The sequence below is a fragment of the Centruroides sculpturatus genome, unplaced genomic scaffold (assembly GCF_000671375.1).
Source record: "Centruroides sculpturatus isolate CEXI.00-Female unplaced genomic scaffold, Cexi_2.0 scaffold18, whole genome shotgun sequence".
NCBI classification, from domain to species: Eukaryota; Metazoa; Arthropoda; class Arachnida; order Scorpiones; family Buthidae; genus Centruroides; species Centruroides sculpturatus.
Window position 1 is genome coordinate 1,319,479 of NW_019384302.1, and position 21,644 is coordinate 1,341,122.

The window sequence follows — 21,644 nt, forward strand, 5'->3', positions numbered from 1 at the left end:
TTTATATATATAAAAGACTGTTTTTCTAAGTAATCTAGAATCTAGCTGCAAGGACCCGCTTCGCTGGGCAAAAAGTAACGATAGTGAAGATTAAGATAATTACATTATAGCCAATCTTACCCGTTTTCACAGAATGCAAGAATTAGGTCTCTTTTTCTGATTAGAGATCTGGTCCCGATTCTATTTCTGAACGTCTCCTGTTCACGTCAAGTCAAACGAACTATTTTCAACGTTTCTGGAATGTTTACAATCGTTCTATAATCGAACCAATATTTGAATTTTATGTTCAAATTTAATTCGAACAAATTTGAACATTGTTCGAATTAAATTCAAACAAATTCGAACAAAACATTCGAAATAGAAAGCCACTTTCAACCACTTTCAGCCTCATATCTCCCACACCCTTATACCTATCAAGACGCAACTACCCCTATGCACGAATGGAGACTTGGGGCTACCACCACATACAAACACCATTCATGTGCAATGTGTAGTTTTGGCAGAAAAGTGAAATATAGGGACATACATGTCCATTTTTATATATAGATATAGATTAGTGATGTAACGAATATTCGGTTACTATTCGGTATTTGGCCTATTCAGCCTATTTTTCACTATTCGGCCGAATACCGAATATTTTATCACTATTCAGCCGAATACCTAAAAACAGGAGTAATAAATAACAAAAACACAGCAAATTAATCATTTTTGTACTTAGATTTAATGTTATCGAGTTAGTGTTGTTTGTTTATATTTATTTATAACTTGAAACATGCACAAAATAAAAAAGAAAATAATATTACTCACATGTATTCACAATTTACAATTACAAAGATCAGCACACGTACACACCTATTTGTTCGAGAATCGTCGCATATCTGAGGGTCTGACCCTGCCTATCCTTTTTAAGCGCTCGTCTATGCTCTTCCCTTTCTCTTACCTCTATCACTCTAATCCATGTAAAAGTGACGAATCGAAAGTATTGTGAGCGCGTATTATGATGTATGCACATACATCATAATACGCGCTCACAATACTTTCGATTCGTCACTTTTCCGTCGTAGAGTTCCCATTTTACAATTACATGACTCAGCCTGATGATAACGGAGAAAAGAGACAGATAGGACATCGATATAAGTCACAGTTATGATTTCACAGATTCGAGACAGCTTGATAGCCTGAACGGCCCCAGGCTTTCGCCCGTGCACGCTAAGTGACTTTTATTACAAGCATTTAGCTTTCCGAAGTCTATGACAACAATTGTTCAGCATTGACGGGCGTGAATTTCGTGCCAATAAGCTGCCTCGACTTGTTTGATTATGTTATCAACTCAATTTCATATTTATTTTCACATTTTCACTTCACGGTCCTTCTCTGTTCTTTTTCCGTTATTTACAAGTGTAGGTCATTTGATATTATCATTTATCACATACTTCCATGACACTCTTGTCTGTCGCTACAACTGCCAAGAATTAACGCGATTGGCGAAGCGTAGTGACAGCGGGCCAATAGAGAGCAGGATCCTTGCCATAATGCGGTTTGCGCGCCAGTTTTCGTATGTGCGTTAATCAAGCCGAATAGTTGGGCCGAATATTTGGCTATTCGGCCACGCTCCTGGCCGAATATACTATTCGTTACAACACTAATATAGATATAACAAAGGAAAAGAATGAATTGTACAGAATTAGTCCCTGACAATTATCATAATTATCATTTCCTCATTAACAAATCTTTTCTGTATTTTCTTACTTTATACCATTAATTTCAGCTTCTAAGTTTATTCCTTTTTTATTTAAAGTATTTTTAATTTTATTAATTCACACTTTATGTATATTTCGATTAAGGAAACTTAATATCATTCCATAATGGGTGGGCAAGCTAGGAGTGAATTTACTTAAAAGCTATAAATATCCTACGTAGTTAAAGTCAAACTGTCATTATGTATAATTAGCCAGCATGAATTCAGATCAATAACCTTAGAATAATAAATGTTTTTTCTTAATATTATGATGGAAGAGATGTACTAAAATACAAATAATGGAAATGAAAATTTTAAGGACAATAAAAGGAAAACCAAAAGGAATAGAATAGAGAATAACTTAAGTCTGTTGGACAGAATGAGAAAAGCTCATGTTGAGTGTTTGGGTATGTGAAATGGACTGAGCGAAGAAATACTGTGGTGATATGAACAGAATTTAGAGAGAAATAGACACAAAATGATGGTGAGATTGGATTTTACACAACTTGAATAGAAGGAGAAATGTGGAAACATAGAAAATAAGATGAAGATCTTGACAAAGTATTAGATGATGGAGGATTATGATTAGAGGATGATGAATGATGACAATGATTTTCAGGTTTAATAAGAATGATTATAATAGTGAATTTGGCCTTAGCTTAATTTCTAGTTGTTAATACTGTATAGTAGACTAGCTGCCTACCTTTAGATCAGATTCATTCATTCTTATTATAATCTAAAAATAACCCAGTTAATTAAACTAAATTGATTATCCTTAATATAATAATTTTAATTTATATATTTCTTATTCTATTAATTTTATTAAAATAATTAACAATTTAATTTAAATGTCTGGATAAAATGTATCACTTAGATTGCAGAAACAGCACACCCCGGAGAATTTCGTCTGTGGGCTCTTATTGGTTCGGAATTGCATCAGATAAAATTAATTGTACCAAGAATATTTTACGTCAATTATAGAAATCCCAAAGAAACGGAAAATATGCGTAAATATTAAATGTTAAATTATATTTTCACATCTGTTATCTTTGCTCAAAATAATTCTAATGAATTTTTACAGTATGTCGGAAGGTGACACGCATCCTGCCCCGTTCTCAGCCCATTTATAATTTATACGAATATTGCATTCCAGAAGATGTATTCCAGCAGCATAATAAGTAAGATTTTCTTGTATACATTTTTAGTAAATTCTAGAAACATTATTGATTTAGTTCTTTAAAGTAGATGATTGTGATGGAAAACTTTCAGCTGTGGTGATACTTGTAATACTTTTAAGAATATCATTTTATGACTGTATTAAGTTTAAAACGTTGACAGAATATTAGAATGATTGATTGCTATAGTTTGATATTAATACACTAAATAAAGTATAGTCAAATAGGTAAGATGGTTACAATATTTCGCATAGATTATAATTTCCTCCAGAACAAAACAAAACAGTTTCAGCTGCATCTTAGTTATTATCCAAGTTTTATAACATGAATAAAATTCAGAAAATATTCTTTATTTTTAATTTTAATTCTTTTTTAACCAAGATAATTACGTTATGTATATTATTTAGGGTTTCATAAAAGAAGTGTTACTATTTTGTTTTTAAATGAATAATATAAATATACATTTTTAATAAATAATTCATTCAATCTTTCCAATTATATGTGGAATATATATTGGCCAAGTGGCAATCTCTAGCTGCATACAAACATGTGCTCTTTCAACATTTTTCATCATTTCACACTGTTCTTGTCAAGAAATTCAACAAATAATACAAATATCATCCTTCAGTTACTTAGTTACAATTGACATTTTTACATAGCTCTTTCTCTTTAAAGAAAAAAATCTGGAACTGTTAAATCAGGAGAATGAGGACGTCAGTCAATAGCGAGGTTGCAGCCGAAGTTTTCATCTCTAAAATGTGAATGTCGAACATTGAGTGCTGCCATCTTGTAAGCCTAGAAGTTTGACAATGGCATTTGGAACGTCATTGGAATCATGTTCAACATTCCAAATGCCATTGTTAAACTTCTAGGCTTACAAGATGGCAGACAACGTTCGACATTCACATTTTAGACATGAAAACTTCGGCCGCAACCTCTCTAATATCACCACTTTTTGACATAATTTATCCAGGAAACATTTCTTATCACAATAACACATTGTAGAAGCATTAAATGTCTTAAGATAAAATGGATAGTCCACACTAAACACTACACGACTGTCAAATAAAAATCGACCTAACTTCAACAGGGGGGGAAAAATGGCAGCAAAACAAAACGGTAAAACTTTTTAAAATCAAAATATTTAGATGTGTTCTTAGATTTACAGTATATAAGAATTTTGTATACATATGCCAGTCTTCATTAGTAGTTTTGTGATAAAATTTTCTTATTATTAAGATAAAAAATTCTCTTATGCATTGCTTGGTTGCATATAGGACAATGAACTACTCGTACAAATTAAAGAATTCCATTCATACTAGAAAGAATGCTTAAAAATGTATATGATAAGGGACTAAATACCTTTAAGACCTTACAATAGTGTAAAATCTGGAAATCAGAACAATGGTATATGCTGTCATGTGCACTAAGTTTGTCAAATTAAGAAATGTTTTGTTAGAATGAATTTTATTATATAAATATATTTATAATGTATGAAAAAACCTTTAAATCAGCAATTATTAAACACTTAAGTGCATAACTAGTTTTTTTGGCTATTTTTGAAAGCCATTATCAAGCCATTATTATATTTTTAAAAATAATAGGATTATCACATTGTATTTATAAAAGTTAATTAAATTATAGGCAATTTTAAGGCATTTTTTTAAAAGTAGGCTTATTTATTTTGTTGAGATAGTACAGTGTTTCAAATTAAACTGTTAATCAAAAATTTTGGCTTTTAGTAAACTCCTTCCCATTGTATATAAAAAGAAATTCACATGCATTTTTTTAACAAATCAATCAATCAATTCTATTGGGACCAATGACCATTAGAATTCAATGCAGTCCTTCTCTGCTCCTTCCATATTGTTCGATCCTATGCGGCACGATAGAGGTCTTGGAGGCCTCTTCCACACCAGTCTCTGATGTCATCAATTCACTTTTTGTGAGCTCTGCCATCTATGATTCCGAATACCAGAGTTTTTAATCCTCTTTCTGGGTTTATTCTGCATTTGTGCTCAAGTAGTTATAGTTTCTTTCTGATTACTGTCTGTAGGATGGTTTCTTTGGATTGGACTTTTTGATAAATTACTTCATTTTTGACCCTGTCTGACCAATTTATTCACAATAGTTTTCTGTAGCAGTTTTTTTTTTTTAAAGGCCAAGATTCTTTTGATGAGGAATTTCTTCATGGCCAATGTCTCACATCCATAGAGCGTGCCACTAAGAATGCAGGTCTCAAGAACACTGAGTTTGATTCTCATACTGATCTCTCTGCTCTTCCAGATTTGGTCCATTGCCTTGAATTTTGCCATTGTTTAGGCAATTTTAATCTTAATTTCTTTTCAGCATTCCAGGTCGGATGTAAACTTTATTGCCAAGATAGGTGTACTCCACTATATCCAACTGTTTTCCATCAATCTTGAAGACATCTTACAGTTGCCAATGTAAAGAAATTATTTTTTAACAAGTGTTGTAAAAGATTATCATCTTGTTCGTATAGCCAAACATTTATTAGTTAAACAAGTATATTAAACATTTGCTGTATAGCTCTTCATGTATTTTTTTCCATCCTTTCTTTAAAAGTGCTCTTGATGACTTTTTTTTTCCAGCTTGTAGTCTCAATACTTTATATGGTACAAAATGAACAAACAAATATGGGTCTAACTTAATTATGGTGAACAATTCAAGCAGAGGAATAATTCCTTTACATTGGAGACTGTATATTTATACTGTTTTTATAACATCAGTGAACAGGAATGTTTTCTAACCAATCATGGCATGATATTTAAAATTTTCAGTTTAATTTTGAAATTTAAGCTTGACCTATCTGTAGTTGAAGTAGTCCAACCAGTCAAAAGTATAGTTTCAACTTTTGATTGTTAATATGTTAGAGAATTCAAAAAATATTTTATAAATTATTTAATTGTTGATAATGGATGATAAATAAAATGTAAATTTAAAGTAAATAAATGCAAACAAAGGAATTAGTGAATAAAGAGCAAAAATACCAAAATTAGATAAATTAGACAAATTAGTCACTTTGAAAGTGTTTTAAAAGAATTCGTAACTTGTGTTTTATGCTTCTGCGTTACATCCATTGCGCTCTCTAGCCAAAATCTTTGACCCTTAATAATGAGTGTTTAATTGAAACTTTTTTTAATGTTTAAAATACCTTTGAGAAGACAATATGATGCAGTATTATAATGAAATACTTATACATACAAGAAGAGTATGGAAGTAGAGCTGCCAAAATTTATCTACTTTACTGCATTTGTATTGGTTTTCTAGTTTGTTACTATTTAAAACTTAATAAAATTAATTATTTTAAAAATAAAACCGTATAATATTGTTTCAAGCTCATGATGTGTTTTACAATTGAACAAATACAGTAATTATTTAACCAAAAATTACTTGAAAACTTTATTATTTTAGTGAAATTATGGCTGAATTGTCTACGCTAAATATCGAGGGAATTTACGAGACTCAGGTTCCTTTAGAATTCCGATCATTAGTCGAATTAGGCTGCATCTGTAGTGTTTCCAGAAAATTTGTTCAGCATTATGCAGCGAAAGTAAGACTTTTGGATTTAGAAAATTTAGAAACTATAAACTTTTAAAATTTTGTAAATCTTAATTTTGTAAATTATTTTGAATCTTAGGAGACAGACGTTTTTGAATTAAGACATCTAGAATTTCGTACGTTGGCTCAACATAAATATTTAGAACCCGGGAATTTAAAATATTTGTATCTCTATCATCATGCAAGGTAAAGTAAACATATTGCATTAATTACAATAGAATGTAATAATAGAATGCATAAATTTGTGTTGTGATTAAATGTTATTACAATAACCAATTGTCTGATTTGACTAAGGAGTTATATGACTGCGTGAATTGTTTCTGTTAGGATAACAAAACAACTCAAGTTGTCATGGAAGATGAAAGGGCACACACAATGCAACGATAGAAATGGAGGATGTTTCTAAACTCTACTGTGTCACCACAGTTTGTGACAAAGCATTTCCAGTCCTCTCTGTTAGCAATGGAAATGCCTAAATCACATGACTATTGAGCCATGTAGCTTCATCAATCTTCAACAGTCCTTAGAGCTGTTGCAGTCTGATGGCTACCAGAAGAAAATTTAAATTTCAAGATTTCAGCCACCATAGAAGAGACCAAAATTCTTTATTTTATGTATTAAGACTTTAAATTCACTTTAGGTGGGAATAAAGAGTTTGCAGTTATTAATGTACTTACTTCAACTATACACCGATTTAGTCTAAAGTAGTTATTAAAAGAAAAGTCAGTATAGCTTTATATACTCTTTCATGAATCTTTCTATCTTAGCACATTTTGTGCCTTTGTTTCTTCTCTCTTCTGTCACTTCTAGAATTAACATATATTTTTCCATACTTGATGTAAGACATTTTTTACAATTAAATGATTTGTAGACAAAAACAATTCACATAAGGAATAGACACACAATGCATTGGTAATTATTTCGCATCATCGAAACATGTGGTGACAGCAAGTCATTTCTTTTCTCTCCGAAATGACATCATTGTTTTGCTCATTGTTCTTCGATAGTGTTGCTCACACCGTGGAGTTTATAAACATCTTCATAGTTAGCATTAAGCAAAAACATTCCCACAGCTCCAATAATTTTGAATGTTAAAATATTTTTACAGTGGTCATAAAGCAATTTTTGGATTGTTTCTTCCTCCTTCTAAGAAAGCCGTCATATTTGTGGTCGATACCGTGAGAAATAACCAGACGCCGAATCTGAATTCTGTGTATAATGCTGAACACAGTAAGAAGTTAGTATTGCAATCTTCTATTTAATTACTAATATATAGATCTTCATATAGTAATCCATATCTAATTCAATAGTTTAACTTTGAATGATATTTAAAGAAGATGAAAATATTCAGCTTCTTTAAATATCTTTAAAAGTTAAATTGGGTTTCAATATTAATTATTACAATTTTTGTAATTTTGATGAATACTGAAAGAAATTGTATTAATTAAAAAGTGTTATATTCTTATTAACATGTAAATTTTTTATAAAGACTGAAAGAAGGTACAGCAGACTTTCTTCTACCAGAGTCAAACTACACATTTGATGTTCGAATGGAAACGGACATTCACCAAGTTTATAGACTGTTACAACGACAACTACAGACATACAAGGCAGAAAAAAGAGGATCAACAATGATTGCCGTTCAGTCACTACATGGTACGGCAAATCTATTTCGGATTTTTTTAATGTTTTAATGCATTCTCATCTTTCTAAATATTTATTAAGACTGCACCGACATTTGTATTCTGATGCCGTCATTTGCCGAATTTCCTCTGGTTCCCGTGCACATTCAGGATGGTGAATCCCTGTTTCAAGTAATGGATTGGCAGAAAGTTGGCACCAAAACTATGATTAGACATTTTTTAAATGTTGAAACGTATTTATCTGTAAGTATAATTCTTTTTATTATTTATTGTGAATATATTTAATAATGCAAAGTAAATTTAAATAAATAATTAAAATAACTCCAATTTCTTAAAATACCGGTACTACAGTGATCAAAAAATATTGGGAAGGAATGGTTCATTTCAAATGCCTGTGTGCAAGAGGGTGCTGTCATTTTTTTGTCATTTGGTATGACTTTCATTGATATCTAGCAGCAATCCATACGTCATCATCTATTTTTGTTTGCAAATACAGGTAACCCCCATATAACACCGGAGTTATGTTCCAAAAAATTGCCCTTTTTGTACTAGTTCTTTGTTATGCGAAACAAAGAACTAGTACAAAAAGGGGGGGTTAGGTTCCAAAAAATTAAAAAACATGCTAAGATAAATATCTTTATTAAAATTTTCTTAAGCGATACATATTAATATAAATTAAACAATGTTTTCTTCGTCATCACTAACCACTATTAACTGAGGGCGTTTTCTTTTTGGCAAGATATCCTTATCTTCTGAGCATTTTTCTGCATTATCTTCAGATCCATGCTCTACCTTTTGCAAAAAATATGTTATTTTAAATTGCTTGCTTTTAGTTAAAAGATCTTTATAAATTTGCTTATATGGTGCTAAGCACTTGTGAAGAATAAAGCAAGTATGGAATAAGGGAAAACATCTGGCAACACAAAATCAGAAGCGTCGTGATCTGGCAATATCGAAACAAGTTTCAAGAAGGATTATGTGTATCGACAGAAGGCGGAAAAGAAAATTTACATACTTAAGTACTAATAGTTCACGAAAATTATTATTTTCGTGAACTATTAGTACTTAAGTATTTGAAAAGTTATTACATTTCATGTTGTATGACGGTTTTACCCAATTCTCAAACCGTGTTAAAGTGAATCTGTGCTATACAGGGGTTACCTGTAAATGCTTGTTTTGTGTGTAAATAATTTTTTGTGCCAGCAATTTTTCAAAATTTCAAGTGTAATTGAGCAAAGGTTATGCATTAAACTTTGCTTTCACAACAGAATTACTACTACAAAAATGTTGGAAATGCAAAAAGTCTTCGATGACAATAGTCTATTCCTTGAACATCTTATACCTTATATAATACAAGATTATCAAGGAATAATGCATTGAAAATGAACCACGCTCTGGTAGATCATTCAATTCAAATGATGAACAAAGTGTTGCTCAAGTCAGAGGCATGGTGCTTGATGGTGATGTTTAACAATAAGGGAGGTCATCGAACATGTTCCAGTATCATTTAGATCTTGTCAACAATGTTAGAAGATTGTTTGGACTGGTGGTGCATCACTTCTCAAGTCATCCTGAAAATGTTTTTTCGAAAAGTTTTTTCGAAAAACAACAAAGTGTTCAAGTGGCTAAGGAAATACTTTCTCGAGGCGAATCGTTCTTAAAGCACGTCATTGTGGGTGATGAAACATGAATCTATGCTTTTGATATCAAAACAGCTCAACAGTCGTGTGAATGGTGCTCGAAAGATAAAGCGAGACCAAAAAGACCATGTCAAAGTCAGTCAAAAATCAAGATAGTGGTGTTGTGCATCACAAATTCCTTCTGACCAGCCAAACAGTTGATAAAGAATATTATTTGAGTGATTCTCTCATTTATATGAACATATGAGCAAATCACTCAAATAAATCAAGTCATTTGCTATGAATGAGCAAAACACTCATTTATAGAAAATGACCTGATTTGTAGCAAGAAAACTTGTGGATTTTGCACCATAATAATGCACCTGCTCACAATGCTCTTGTTGTTTGCGAATTTTTGGCGAAAATTCAATAAATATGGTTCCACGAGGTGTTTATTCACCTGATACGGCATCCTGACTTTCCCTGTTTTCTCGAGTAAAATTTGTTTTGTAATCACCGTTTTGAGTCGATGCCATAAAATAGTGCCATAAGTTCACTGCAAGTCCCAAAGGGGTTTTGCAAAAATGACTTTATAGCATGTTTCGAGGATTGGAAAAAATGTCATACAAGGCATATCACACTAGGAGGAGATTACTTTGAAGGGGGACAAAATAAATTTTGATGAATAAATTCAAATCTTGTATTTTATTGAACTATTCTCAATACTTTTTGATGACAGGGATATTGGTGGTTAAAACAAAAACAATTATTTTTTTTGTCACTAACAAAGTTGCTGGTCAAGTGGACAAGTTGAGAGATTTATTTTGTGTAGGAACAGTGATTTTCTGTGTAGAGGAAATTATTTCCTTGCATAGTCTAGCTCTATTTTATTGAATACGAATCCTTCTGAAACTTTTTTAAGAAAGATCAGAAGAATCATCTCATTCCCTGAATATCATCAGAATTGAGTGGTCTGTTGGGATCATCTGTGAATGTGGCTTGCTTCAGATTATTTTTTAAAGTAAAAACCCGTAAGCTAAATTGACCCCTGTGGTCTGTTAGTGAACAAAAGAACACACCTGACATATTTTTTAGAAAAGGCTTTAGCTGGTCACTAACTACTATAATTCCTTGCTCCAACTTTATGATCTCTTCTGCTTTAGACGCTAAAACTATTATTAATAGTGTGGTTGGATGGTTACTACCAAAATCATATTGTTTTTGTAAACTTGATTTAGTCTATTTATATTCATCAGTACCTTACTTTGAAGCTGTCATGTTGGCTAATGTCCTGCTGCTCAAGAAACGGTTTAGCATACGAGTTCTGAATATAATAAATAGTATTTAAATATAGTTTATTTAAAAAACTTTATTAAATGAATCAAAATATCTTTTAAAAAATGGATTTATTCTGGTAAGAACATAATAATTTTAAATTATTATTTTGTTCTTACCAGATTGATTCAGAAGGAAATTTTCTATTCTTCTAATATTTTCTAAAAAGTTAATTTGTTTTTATCAAAAATATTTATTTGTATATGTTTAGGTAACAGTTTTTTTTCTTAATCATAATTATTTCATATTCTCTGATTGAACTTGAATTTTTAAAAATATTTCAGACTGTATTGGAACAGTGTCGCTATTTCCATCTTCCGTTAGGAAATGTTGCCAGGGATATGGCTCTTTTTGGCACTGACCTGTTTTACGCACGTTACCTGCAGAAGCAAAACTACATCCTGTTCTGTTCTCCGAACGATCGCCCCGATCTGGGAGGTAAAGAGGCCGACGATCACAGGTAAAATTATTTACTTTTAAAAATGTGATTTTTGCCTACTTAGTAGACTAATTCATAGTTAATTGTATCCCAGATTATTGGCGGAAGCAGAATCGACCAGTCTGATAGAAATAAATAAGGCCGGTGGGTATTCTTCAGTCTGCATTGAACTAGAAATAGAAGGATTGGCTGTAAATGCACTTCTTCAGGTAAATATAATAGTTTATTCTAATTTATTGTCACTTTTTCCTTCTTTTAATAATACTAAAGAGTTTATATTTCTTGTAAACTGAATTTAAACTTTGAGATTTTATTAGTATTAAATTATAATAATATAGTTTCAAGCGGTGGCACTAGAAGTTATATACCATATTGTTGTTATTTGGAATGATCTAAAATTGTCAGCCACTGGAAGATGACTTAGTCCATCATTTCTCAACCTTTTTAGGCCCAAGGACCAATAAGTAAAATGTGCGAAAGATTCTACGACATACTGTGCCATTTATGACATAATAAATCTAAAAGAATATTTTATATAATAGTACGAAAACAAAATTATTTAAATTTGAGTTAAGCTATTAAAAATGAATCATCATTGAACAAAGTTTTATTCTTTATTAATTTAACTCTTCGTGCAGACTACCTGTCCCATCATCATGGACCGTAGGTTCAGAAATGCTGACTTAGCCCAATCAATGGAATTTTAATATAATGTAATTTAGCTGTTTAAATTTATGAATTCTGTTAATTTATAAAAAAAAAAAAGGCAATTATTTTTTCTATTTTTAGATGTAAAATAATAATATTTGTATTACATGATTGTTAGTGTCTATGTCTATGATAAAGTGATATTTAGAAGAACTATATTTATGCAAAAATAATTTAATTCACGAATTTTGAATTATGGCAATTTAAGCTATTCAAGTTATGCTATTACGTCATCATTGTCATCATAGAAATAGTATTGCTATATATTGTTCTGCTATATACTAGTTACTCTGCACTAGTTGTATATATGCACCATGTGTAATCTGTTTAATTACTGTATTATAATTTCCTTGGTAATAGTTGCACAAAGACTATTATTCTTTATGTTTTTTTAATCAGGCAAACCATTTACTGGGATTTATAGTAATGAATCATTGTAATATGGGATTTAAACTGAAAAAGTCATTTTTATTATTATTCAATTTATTTATTCTTGTAAAGGGTGAGTCATTCTTGAAAAAGGGGAATACATTTAATAAAAACTTCTTTTAAACATTACAACCTTATAATCAAGTATTAACTGAAAAGTCACTACAAAAATAACTTACATAACAGTTGAAGTTGCAATCATTACAATAATAAGTTAAAAAGGTTGAGTTTCTTTATGCAGCGCTCAAGAAGCGCTTTACAGCGAACACTCTGAAACCTGTTTCTAAATGGCCAACACTGCTCATGACGTCATTTCGCTACACACTCGCTGCATAAAGAAACGCAGCCAAATTTATAATAAAAATACTCTTATATATCCAAAATTTTACACAATTAAATAAATGTTGGAATGAATATATATTGGCTTTTCAAAATTGAAATAAATCTTTTTGAATTAACAGAATCTCTGATGTTTCAAACAAAATGAATTTATTTTAAATGTAGTCGTATAAAACAATTCTTAATGTTAATGTTCCTATCATAAACCATTAGAGGATTGCAAAGGTGCACCAATTTTGGGTACCACAAATGAAATTTGGCTGAGGAGATTTGAAGTGAGTTCTCTATGATAATTGTCTAATGAAATTGAATAAGAACTTCTTTAAAGTACATCTTGAATATTATCATTAGTGAATAATCAGTTAAGTTCAAGACTTAATCTAATATTGAATACTAATTATTCCACTTGTTAAAATATAAGATTTTTTAATATTTTAAATGCATTTTATTCCAAAACAAAAAAGTGGATCATGTAATCAGTTCCAAATAAATTGTAAACAATGCTTGAGCACTGTAATTTTTATATCTATAATCCCAGTTATATCTTCAGTTTTGACAGCATAAAAAGATACCAGTTAGTTAAGATAAAATAATTTCCTTTATAATAAGATCTGTAATTTCCACAAATTATTCAGCCGAAAGATGCCCCAGAATTGACTACCAAATAACATTCCCGATTCAAGCGGCAAATTACGAAATTTTTTACGAAGACTGAGATTAGAATTTTTCACTCTACTAGCGAAACCTATAATTGCTGTGATCCTATGCCAAAGTTTCTTCCTTATATTTAGTAAGTGAGATGAAAAAGTTAGCAAATTTGAAATTCCAAGCATAAGTCACCATTAAATTCAGTTTCTGTTCATTTACGTAGAGGTCAGTTGACAATAAAACATCGTCATCGGCATACTGTAAAAAGCAGATGTAAATATTATCTAGAATGAAGCCATCTAGAAAGACCTTTTCCCATAAGAAAAATTTGATGATCCACTCAAATTGAAGAGAATGTAGTATGTTGTTCATTGCAAGCCATTTGATTAAACAATTAGTAAGTATTGGTATGAATATTTTCCATATAAGAAACAATAATGTGATCAGTCTGTAACTGCTAGGATTGTCTTGGTTTCCTTTCTTAAAAATCACTATAAATTTAATTAACTTCCAGTCGGCAGGGATGTTGTTTTTATCGAGAACTTCATTATATAAGCTTAGCAAATAAGAAATGAGTTTTGGTTCTGCATTCTTGATCAGAGAGGAAGAGAGATTGTATAAACCTGGAACAGAGCTTGCTTTAGTTTTGTTTAACATCATCAATTATTTCCTCTTGGAAAATTGTGAGTTCAAAACATTGTCAAAGTAAAACCAAAATTAATCTAATACTAATCTCTTAAATGGAATCTTAAATACTAATATATTAGTATTTAAGATTAATATAATTAATCTTAAATACTAATATATGAAGTTATAATTTAATATATTAAATTATAACTTCACTTAAGCATTTTAACATTTTTGATATTTACGAACAGATTTCACTACAGTTTCGAAATGGGTATAAATTATTGTTTTAAAGTTATTTAGAATTTTTAATAAATGATAATTAAAATATAGAAATTAAAAAGTAAAAAATGATTGCTTTCTTAAGTAAACTGGAATTATTCATTTAGGAGTAAAATAAAATGAATTGATTATTTACAGTGTCAGAATCTGACGGAAACGGAAGGCGTCAACGCAACCATTGCATTCGATGCGGCTCCAATCATGTCCCTGGAAGACATGATGGTCGGTCACGGAACCTCCCTGGCCAGTTACGACGAGACGGTACTGTGCGCTGCCACCTTTCGTCTGTTGAAGACAATGGTGGGAGGATGGGTTCGTGATCTCACCGCTTACAATAATGTCTTTGCGGACAACCAGTTGATTCATTTCTACAGGTAACTTTATTGATTAAAATTAATTCTATTTTATTTCTATTCATTCCATTGAGAAAAGACTATTTTTTTTTTCTTTTTTATTATATCAAATCTTATTTAATTTTTGAGTTTACTAAGACTTTATTTTAATGCAGTGTTTCAAACTAATATAATTTTATTAATTAATTTAAGTCAAGTAATTTACTGTAAAAGCTGGAATTACATGGGACTCTGTAAACTTTCTGGCTTAAGTAAGTTTTCAGTCAGGCAAGCTGGTACGAGAAAATATCTTTTATACATTGATTTACAAATCAAAATTTAAGTTTTGATTTGTACATACAGGATTTCTACGCTCCTGGAAAAGTGAGGAAAAATCAGGAAAAGTGAGGAAAAATCAGGAAATTTGTCAGAAACTGTTAAAAGTTAGAGAATTTCTCCTTGGCTGCCTTGTTGATTTTTTTGCTGACAATATGCTTAAATAATGTAGCCATCTGCAGACAGCAAGAAGTAATGTGTTGCAATACAACTTATTTAAAGGGATGCAGAATATTTTCAGGACCCAAAAATTTACAAAGTACAAAAACTGATAATGAAGTTCAGGAAAACTTAGCGTTACATTTCCGGCAATAAAAAAAAAACGAATTTTGTGTTTTTTAGTCTGTGTTAACTAACAGTGGCCACTATTTTTTTTAGAAATTTGAAATATAAGCTATTTTTAGAACCACGTGCATCGTTGGATTCGGAGTTTCGTCGTCATATTTTGCAAGCGAATTTCGAGTTGTTTTATTTTGTATATGTGAGTCGAGTTAAGATATGGTGTACAAATGTACTAAACAGGAATTGTTTGAATTTATTAATGAAGAAATATAGTGAAAACTATATTGATTTATCTGACGAAAACGTAGCGATTGTTTTAGGCCAAACTGAAATCAGAAAAGTACAAATAAGCCGTGTAATTTTGTTATTATTTCTAAATCTATATAGTTTATATATCTTATAGATATTCTAAATGCAAAAGTTAGATTTTTATATTTCTGACAGTGCTAATGTTAAGGGATAAATTTAATAAATATATACTTCTGTACATGGATTGTACAGTTGTTAATGAGTAATAAATAATTACTTTTTTTTCTTCTTTTCAAAACCACGTAGATGTATGTTTATGGATTAATAACAGAATAAGCTACTATAATTTAATAAAACATTTAATTTTTAATTTTAATAATTCAGCAATTATAAAAATGTGTAACTGTTAATTAGTAAAACTAACTAATTAAAAAGTTGGAGAAGCAATAGCATATGCGCATAGTAAGTCAAATGATGATTTATTTTGTCAATGTGCCGTACTGTAAGGGACACGAGGGTCGGGAAATTTATTCAAAGTTGGTCAGGAAGAGTCGCGGAATTTAAAACAAAAATTTGAGTACATAGTATTTATTATATTTATTGAAATGAACTCGAAAGGAAAAAGTGAAAAAATAAAATACTCATACATTCATGTACTGTATTTACCGAAATCTAAGATACATCTTAATTTCTACAGCTCATCTAGTTTTTTTTTTTAAATAGACAACTGGATATGACAAATACTGAATAAATAGACTTTGCTTAGCATTTATTGTAAGTAAAGTAAGCTATATATCACTGTTTTCCATAGTATCAAAGTCAGAAACCTCTGCACTTGGCATGTTAGTCTTTTCTAAATCAACCCTACCACTGTTTTAGTTTTAATCTTAGTAAACTAAAACTATGCTAATCAATACTGGATTTGATGTTCACGTCTTCCTAAGTGCAATCATACTCGATGCCATTTAAAACTTTGGAAATGCAACATTTCTTCAAAGAGTGCTGCCCAAGTCTATGAAATTTTCATTTGAGTATTTATTACATTGCTATAATAAGCTAATGAGATTTAGTAAGCTGACCTCTTAAATATTTTCAATTTGAGAATACCCTATCAAGATTGTACCTTAATTTTATATTCGTCAGTACTAATAGAAAGACAGTCTGTTTATTAAAATAGAAAATAAAAATGAAGATTGCATTTTTCAGGTGGTTGTGCTGTCCTCAGGCTCTGTTGTATGAACCAGCATTAAAGCACATTCTTAACAATCTAATGAAGAAAATGTTTACACAGGTAATATATGTTTTCTAGGTGAATTTATTATAACATATGATAGAATCAAACTTTGCTTTTTGAATTTCTTTAAAGTTATTTTATTATCTACTAAAAATGATAATTAAAATCCTACTTATTAACATAGTATTCTTTTGTTATATCATGTTAAAATTAATCAGAACATTATTAACCACTTTTTTCTTAAACAGCTGATAGCAGAATTTCACCGTCTGGGTGCAGTGGTGGTCCACGCGACTTACAACCGGTTCATTTTGTGTACGAAACGTCACAGCGTCGCCAACGCTCTGGCGTACGCCGAATACATTGTAAACAGCATTCGTAACAAGGAACTCTTTCACGGTTTGGACATGACCGTTCGAAACTGTTGGGAATATCTCCTGTGGCTCGATCAAGTAAGCGCACTACTTTAAATATTAAAATTATTTTAACTGTTTTGCAAATTGTATTGGTTGTTTTAGAAATAATCAAACTTATATTAAACATAATTTAAAACCATGAAATAATTTTTTTCTTAAAATTTTTCATATTAATATCTTGGAAAATTGCACTTGAAATATGCACTAGTGATGTATACAAACATTAGTTAACTTTAACTTTAGAGACAAGTTCTTTTCTTACTTAGTTGTTATCTTGAGATCTATCTGATGTCGGAACTAAATAGTTCTGAAACATTTTAACTTTCAATTAAATTCAGAATTATTATTATAACCAGTTTCTTCTTCTTATTCGTTACTTAAAAGAATTTAAAATATGTCAAGGATCCAAAGAATCTTTCATCATTAATTATTTTACCTTTAATGTCAGGTTAATTTTGGTGGAATAAAAGGTATCATTCCTGAAGAATCTAACGAAAATGCTAACAGGAATGAAAAAATGGACGACATGCCAAATGAAGAATCCGAAGTGAGTCTTATTCCATTATTGATAATTAATTTTAAATGCTATTAATCATTTATGTCAAATGACAATAAAATTTGGCATTTTATTGTTTTATAGATTATATTAGACATGTGTTGGAACATTGCAAAGTATTTACCCGAAGCCAATGCCGTACAGGAGAACTTTCATGTAAGAAGTTTTTTGTCCCTTGAGATAAATACTAAACTAATTACTTCTGACAATCTTTTTGAATAATGATTTGTCTTGTGTTAAATTAATTTCCTTTCATTCTACTTATCTATACCTGGTATGGGATTGTTGCATACCTATACCTTGGATAGTCATATTAGACAGATCAGATACCAGTCCAATCCTCCCTGTTTTGTTGTTCCAGCCAGAGTCTTTCTTTACTAAAGTATTAGCACTACTCAGCTTTGGCAATCTAATGGGAACTAGTATTTTTGGTGAAGGCTATCTTTCTTTCTTCTATCTTATAGTAAACAGATATATTAACTTTAAAGATATATTATTGTTTGTGATTGTTTTTAATTGATTTTTTGAAAATTTTTGCAGATGATTATTGGAGAATACATTCACAGGGTATATTCGAGAGCGTGCGAGATAAGAGAAGGATGGTCCGGATTAACACCCGTGTGTCGGCAGGCCACCCAGAACCCGGTAAGTTCGTTGAGGATTCGCCTTTGCCTTTGCCGTCAGCCATAATGCGTTATTATTTAATTTGCAAAATATTTTGACTTAGGAGGATGACGATGGAGAAGTATTTGATGAACTCGCTTTGTTTTCTCAAGAAATTATAAAGACCGACTTGTCTGAAAAATTATACTTGTAAGTTTTTATTGATTTTGAAATTTTGCATTTGTTTCTAATTTTTTATTTATTTCACAAGTTTTATTTTTGTTTTTTTTACAAATAAATATAAATTTTTTCATATTATTGTTACAGAAACTGTAGCTTATATTGAATTTGTCAATAGAAAAATGAATCATTACAAAAAATTCTGATTTATTTCAAATTTCTAGCATCGCAGAGAAGATAAATAAAAAGATGTCTGGCTCGAACAATGGCGACGTCTTTCCTTCTCTACCCGGCATCTGCGTAACGTCTACCAGTCCGGCTCTAGCATTTGTCAAAACTGTGTGTAAGGTGAGCATGTTCATTTATGGATAAAAACTAGGAAATACACTGTCCTTACGTTCATCATTACAATTTAAATTTTAATTGTTTCTTTCACTTTGAACAAGTGATAAATTTAATAATTTGGCCACTCTTTCAACTCTTAATAAGTATAAAAGAAAATCACACTTACTGATAAAGTTCATTGATGTATAAGTGAAAAATTGTTTGACCAAATTCTCAATGTTTCATCTCAGATGATCTAAAATTAAAGGATTTGGAGCAGAAATGTAGAGAATTTGTCCATTTATAAATGAATTAACTTCTTTATTGGTAAGATTGATTTATTGTTAAATTATAAAAGATGCATACTGATTGGTTCATTATTGTACTTTTTTTAAATGTTTAATTTTAAAGTTCTGGAAAAAGCATTTGGTTTTGCTTGACTATTAATGTAATGACAATTTTAAGGAGATTTAATATTAATATTTATCAAATTTTTTGAATCATTTGAAACAAATGATTGTACATGATTTAACACACAACATAAAATCTTATTTTATTACCAAACATCCAAGTTGAGAAAATTATTTTCTTTGAGTTTGTCATTGCTAATTTAGAACACATTATCTCATTAAATTATTTAGATATGCAAAGTCACTATCAAAATTCATTCTGAATAACTAACTGCCAAAAATATTACACAAGTTTTCAAATATTCTACTTGATTTAGTCATTGGATGTATAGATTGTGAGCAGCTGGATGAAGAGAAGATCTTACATACATACATTTACAGAATGCTTTTGTTATGATATGGCTATTGCATAGTGATACGTAATGACCGAGGATGCTTACTTGTTGTGATTTTGTTGCTTTGGATGGAGTAGAAAGCTGCAGGGATTTGCATCAACCCGGTTGAGAAATTCACTTAGGTTGGACTTATTATGATAGATGACAAAGACATTGTGTATGTAACAAGCTTTTAACAAAATTTCTTCTTTGTATGATAGCAGGATGTTGAATTTGAGTTGTCGTATAACCAGTTTATATAAAGAACTGGTTATATGACTAAGTTTGTTATTTAAGATGAGACAGATGTAAGGTGATATTGCAAAATGCACTTCCTTTAAAAAATTGAATAAAATAAATCTAAACTTTGAGTTGGGATAAGCTGAGGTGATTAGAGATATCAGATCTGTATGTAAATCCAAATGCTCGACTTTTGATACTAATCAGAATGAAATAAATGCAGTTATAAGTGAAATGCAAAGGGCACTATTCTACCAATTTACAGTATGTGGTGAAATTTCACAGATATGTTACGAGGTTTACTTAAAGCAAATCATTTGACATATATTCATCTTGTTAATTAAATTGATCAGTTAGTACACCAGGTGTTTAAATCTCTACTTACAACTGTAAAGATGTATAGCAATAACTTTAAAGGTGAGTTTGGCCAAAGCTATTAGAATAAATGTGAGGAGGCCCTTGTATCAGAAAATCACAAACAAAAAAAAATATAGCATCAAATGTTTTGTTTATATTGGAGAAAACTCACCACAGAGATAGAAAGTAATGCTTTGTTATTGTCTTTACCAATTTCAACATTTCTGCATTGAGGAATTGAAACACAAAATTTTAATTTCTTTATTCTTAAATTATAGCTGCATTAATTATGCTTGACACAAGCATAGATATCATTTAACTGTATTCTATATATAAATTTACCATAAATGTTACAAAACATAGGATATCTGCTTAAAACTTTTACAATTTCTACAACTAGGTGCTGTCGCTCGATCACAACATTGCCAGCGAAGTGACAAAAGTACGCAGGGATCTGTTGCGACTGGTCGGAGTGGGAGAATTCAGCAGTATGGCAGAGTGGAGCGAACCTTGTCAATCTTTTATTCTTCCAGAGGTAAAGTTTTTTACTGGTGATTTAAGTATATTACTTCTTTGATTTACGTTAATTTATTGAAATTTTTAAAGAAAAACTAACTAACTATACAACAAACCTCTCCATTTCTTTTTTGAAAGATTACAGTCATACATTTTGATAAATTCTTTAGCCAGCATATGGCTAAGGCAGTAAAGGTGCAAACCTATTGCTCTGGGGACCAGGGAATTTTTGTGGGTGATCTGTCCGGGTATGTTGGACCACCCCATTCATGGGCCTGGGGGAAAAGCCCTCTTAGTGCCTGTTAGAGAGAGAAAATGAAAGGACCAAATTCTAAAACGATGACAGTACGATAAGTCGATCTGGCTGATTCCATTTTTGAATATTTCTAGACATCAATTATAATATTAACTCTCAACATTTGAGAGGATCAGATCAGAATCACAAATGCAAATTTCACTAGAGTACACAATATTTATATTCAGTTGTCCTCGTGATTTGTCAGATTTTTCCTAAATTATCTTTATAATTTCTGAAAATATCTCTCTTTGGATATTCATAGCAATTTAAGAAAAACTCCAGCCACGAGTTGTGTAACTTTCTTGGCTGTTAATATAAATTATTATTATTATTAATCATAACAGATGGTGTCACACAATTTATTTATTAATAG

General features: G+C 30.6%; 1 protein-coding gene across 2 annotated transcripts in view; it reads left to right on the forward strand.

Moving 5' to 3' along the window:
• Positions 1-21,644, forward strand: part of LOC111615924 (DNA polymerase epsilon catalytic subunit A-like) — a 75,801-nt gene that overhangs the window by 51,077 nt on the left and 3,080 nt on the right. For both annotated transcript variants that reach the window (XM_023357463.1, XM_023357394.1), the window contains 18 exons: positions 2,613-2,745; positions 2,820-2,916; positions 6,349-6,487; positions 6,575-6,681; positions 7,604-7,732; positions 7,985-8,151; positions 8,221-8,381; positions 11,377-11,552; positions 11,626-11,740; positions 14,703-14,938; positions 16,970-17,054; positions 17,246-17,449; positions 17,862-17,960; positions 18,054-18,125; positions 18,510-18,614; positions 18,697-18,782; positions 18,977-19,100; positions 20,858-20,992. In XM_023357463.1, coding sequence (XP_023213231.1) covers positions 2,613-2,745; positions 2,820-2,916; positions 6,349-6,487; positions 6,575-6,681; positions 7,604-7,732; positions 7,985-8,151; positions 8,221-8,381; positions 11,377-11,552; positions 11,626-11,740; positions 14,703-14,938; positions 16,970-17,054; positions 17,246-17,449; positions 17,862-17,960; positions 18,054-18,125; positions 18,510-18,614; positions 18,697-18,782; positions 18,977-19,100; positions 20,858-20,992 — 2,370 coding nt within the window. The remainder of the gene's footprint in view (positions 1-2,612; positions 2,746-2,819; positions 2,917-6,348; positions 6,488-6,574; positions 6,682-7,603; positions 7,733-7,984; positions 8,152-8,220; positions 8,382-11,376; positions 11,553-11,625; positions 11,741-14,702; positions 14,939-16,969; positions 17,055-17,245; positions 17,450-17,861; positions 17,961-18,053; positions 18,126-18,509; positions 18,615-18,696; positions 18,783-18,976; positions 19,101-20,857; positions 20,993-21,644) is intronic.